This window comes from Mercenaria mercenaria, chromosome 9 (assembly GCF_021730395.1).
Source record: "Mercenaria mercenaria strain notata chromosome 9, MADL_Memer_1, whole genome shotgun sequence".
Taxonomy (NCBI): domain Eukaryota; kingdom Metazoa; phylum Mollusca; class Bivalvia; order Venerida; family Veneridae; genus Mercenaria; species Mercenaria mercenaria.
In genome coordinates, this window is record NC_069369.1 from 20,281,150 (window position 1) to 20,285,014 (window position 3,865).

General features: G+C 33.8%; 1 protein-coding gene across 1 annotated transcript; it reads right to left on the reverse strand.

Moving 5' to 3' along the window:
* Nucleotides 1-2,236: 2,236 nt before the first annotated feature.
* LOC128559226 (interferon-inducible GTPase 1-like) lies at nucleotides 2,237-2,626 on the reverse strand. Its single transcript, XM_053550445.1, has one exon. It carries the CDS (start codon nucleotides 2,624-2,626, stop codon nucleotides 2,237-2,239), a length of 390 nt encoding a protein of 129 aa, XP_053406420.1.
* Between the last annotated feature and the right edge of the window lie 1,239 nt (nucleotides 2,627-3,865).

A 3,865-nucleotide genomic window follows, 5' to 3' on the forward strand; every position in this document is an offset into this window, starting at 1 on the left:
AAACACTTGATTCTTGCATGGTCAGTGAAATGTTTTGATAAAACTTTTGCTGGGCTTTATTTATCCAAATAGTAATAAACTGGACGTAATGCGGCAATTTGACGTCATAATTGACTTCATAATTCTCACTTACGGGTCCGCGCGTCAACCATTGTTTATCGCAGAATATACAGAGATTGACCTTCTTTTTGTTTAACTGGCAACCAAATCCAGCCATGTTAGAATGTGCAATATGTTCAATGGTAAATTGCTCATTTTTTTATATGTGATCGATTTATTAACTGTTTCTAGTCTTGTATTTGCTGCGTACCCAGGAAGACTTTGTGACAATATGTATGATATAATATTGTTTGTATTTTTCTATGAAAGGTTCCCCTCAATTATTCTTTTTGTGACTATGAAGCTTTTAATTTAAATAGTAAGTGCCCGGATACTCGTAACTAGCCAATATAATAACACATTAATCACAGTAATGCCACAAAATATACACAATCTATTTCCATATACCGATTACCTCCCTTTTAACTGATTTAAGTTTTGTTTTTCAGAAAAAATGACATATTCGATCGCAGATAATGTCACAAAATTGTAAATACTATTGTCTAAAGGGTTTTGTATGGAAAAATGAATATTATATCACATATATTTTACGGTAGTTTTGATAAAAAGGAAGGATCGACAACTGTATATTTGAAATATATGATTTATTTATTGTTTCAATTTTGTATTCCTATAAAGATAAATTATATAACAATTTTGTCAGGTTTCATTAAAAACATACCTACTAAGAGCGTTTTTATTAAAATAATGGAAGTCGTTATGCATGGATGAACTTGACAGTAAACATATTTTTGTTACTATAAATAGAAAGATATTAACATAAAACGCCGAAATCCCCAAAATCGTATTTTTAAAAATAAAACTGATCGAAATATGACGATTTTTAACGAAATCTGCTGAAAATATCCATAATACGAGTTATCTGTCCCTGACAAAAGGACGTGCCAAAAGTCAGTGTTCCATATCCATATTTCTATTTTACATAACCTTCAATCATTTTATGTTCATGGTTTGTCTCTACTATAAAGTGCACGATCGAATGACTTATAAGCGTAGCTAATACAAATGATGCTTAAATAAAGCCGTTTATTAAACCAACATTGTAATGTACTTGAAAACGTGGTAATTTAAGAGTATCATGAAAGTTGGAATGTACTCAAAACCAAAGCAGTCCATTCATAAAATTTTACATCTTGATTCATATATGCTGTCTGACTGGTACAGAAATAAGCCGTGCCATACTGGGTAAAGAGTAAAATGTTAGCAAACACATGCATTTGTCATTATACCAGATATTATATAGCGCCCTTTTCATCATAAACACGTCCAAAAACGTTGTACATATTGATCTACAATTCATGTCCGTATTGGTCATTTTCATTTTTTACAGCAAAGTAGAACCACGAAATTTTTTCAAGCATGTTTTCGCTTATTTTCAGTGACGACTCTTCCAGAGAATCCAAAATCTTCCGAAGGCCGGTGTAGACTTTCTGATATGTGTTAAATACACCTGTTACTAAAACTCCAAGGCTATGCAAAAACCGTTCCTATCAAAATTTCTCATATTGAAAGGACTGCCTAACATGTCTTGGCAAAATTTAATGACGCTCTCTGGTGTAAATATATAATCAGTCAGTGTTACCATATCTTTAAGCTGTGCCATACTAACATCTAACACTTTGCAGCTTTTTCCGAGAGTTTCGTCATCAAGTCCAAGTTCTTTCCGATAAAAAGAAATTTCATCCATGAGCACATCCCCGTCAATGAAATGCTTTGCACCTGGAGCGGTAGAAATTGTTGCCTTTAATGCGACAAACAGCACGCGCTTCCTTCAAACGTGTATCTTTTTTTAAATGACTTCTTCCGTTGTCGTTTTAAAACTCAGAATCAATGAAGTCTATTTTGCGTTGGATGCAGCCGGTAATAGGTCCATCTGAAGTCTCCCAAACTCGAAATCGTAGTGTATATGACTGTCGATCAAGTATATCCATTCCACGTCTACATCTAACTTACTTAAACTCTCAACGCATTCTGTACGGATTGTTTGGAGTACTTCTTCTCTTGTTTGAACTGTTCTTTCATTTTCGACGTCAAAGCCAATTTTTGACCGAACTAGAAAAAATGGCTTTTTAAAGCCTTTTAATTTTCCAACTAATTTTGCATCGTTCTCTGAAAATCAATTGGAACATACAATCACAAAGAAGTCGAATTTGTCAAAGCCTATTTGTCCGTCATATGTCTCAGCTGGCATTGCCATTGTACCCATCCCGGGAAGATCCCAGAGATGTATACTTTCATTATCGGGATGACTGTACGGAACTATATCTTTCGTCGTTTCTGTCGTGCCTTCCTTCGCTACATTCTTCTCTGACTGATAGATACCTCGCATAGCATTGATAAAACTAGACTTTCCAGCGCCACTGTTTCCAGTGACTGCAATATGTACGTGGACCTTTTTCCATTTTTCTAGATTATCCGCTATGTATTCTTTAAGTCCATGAACTCCATCGCGTTCGAGAACATGGTAAGTATTTTTATGTATTTCATTTTCGTAGTAATCAGTCATTTGAATATAGTATTACAACCTTGAAATAACAACTGTCATATATGTTATGTGCGATAGGATATCTTGTGCGCGTAAACATTTTACCACAGGCGTTTGAAGTTTGGGCCAGTTTATTATCCAAACAAATTTTTTATTCCAGATACTGAATGTAAAATGCATGTATGTTCAATTAATTCGTAATGCTGGGCATGTAGTCAGAATATGCAACAAAAAGAATTCATTAACAATCATTTTTTAAAAAAGAATGCTAACGGAAAAACTGAAATAATTTTGTTGGTGTGATGTTAGACCCAACAAAAAAGAACAAATCACTTACCATGTGACCAAAGTTGTTTCAATGTGACTTAAAACCCCAAGAAAAAACAGACCCATGCACTATGGACACGTCATTTTACTCGAAAACAACGAAAAAGACCTAAACTTTCGATGGCTAGTGGTGTTCTTTATACCTTGTTTTCTGAAAATCCACAATACCCTCTTCTACTTTGACCTTTATGTATCTCGTTTATGAAAAATAAACTCTTGTTTTATCTTCGCCGTTACAAAATGATTGTTATCTGTATGTATAGTTTACATGTATCTGATTATATATCAAATGCTAACGTTAAGTAAACAATGTACAGGTCCGTCTCAAATTTTAACTGCATGGTGATTTGTTTCATAATTTCTCGCATTATTGATGGGTAAAGAGTAAGAACCATGACGTTACCTTGTTTAATTTCTAAATTATCTGTCTCTATTAAATCTAAATTTTCAGATAAATAACGTCAAAACTATCGAATTGGTTTTGCTGAACTTCAGACAATGACCGAGGACGTTGAGTGGAAGTGCACTATATGTAATAACCCTAACTCTACCATGCTTAATTTTTTAATTTTCTATCTATATCAAAACAAGTTGTTATTATGCTTGTCAGGAACATGACTAAAACGGTTAAAGGGATTAAGTTGTCATATTACATGTTGATAACTATTTTTCTCCTTTGATATTTTGTCCGACCTGGTTCTGGTTGAAAAAAAAAACAACTTTCTTGTACTGCTATTCTGATTTACTTTGCAGACTTCTATTTAGGTATATAAAAATATTGGCTTGTACTCAGAAAATGGATCGTGTACCTTTGCGCGAAAGAAAATTTTGAAGGCCATTTTGGATTTCTTGGAGTGTACCAGAAATTGAGACTATCGGCCTCGATTTTGTTGCACCTCAGACAACCACCTACATTATTAGGGGACATCTCAT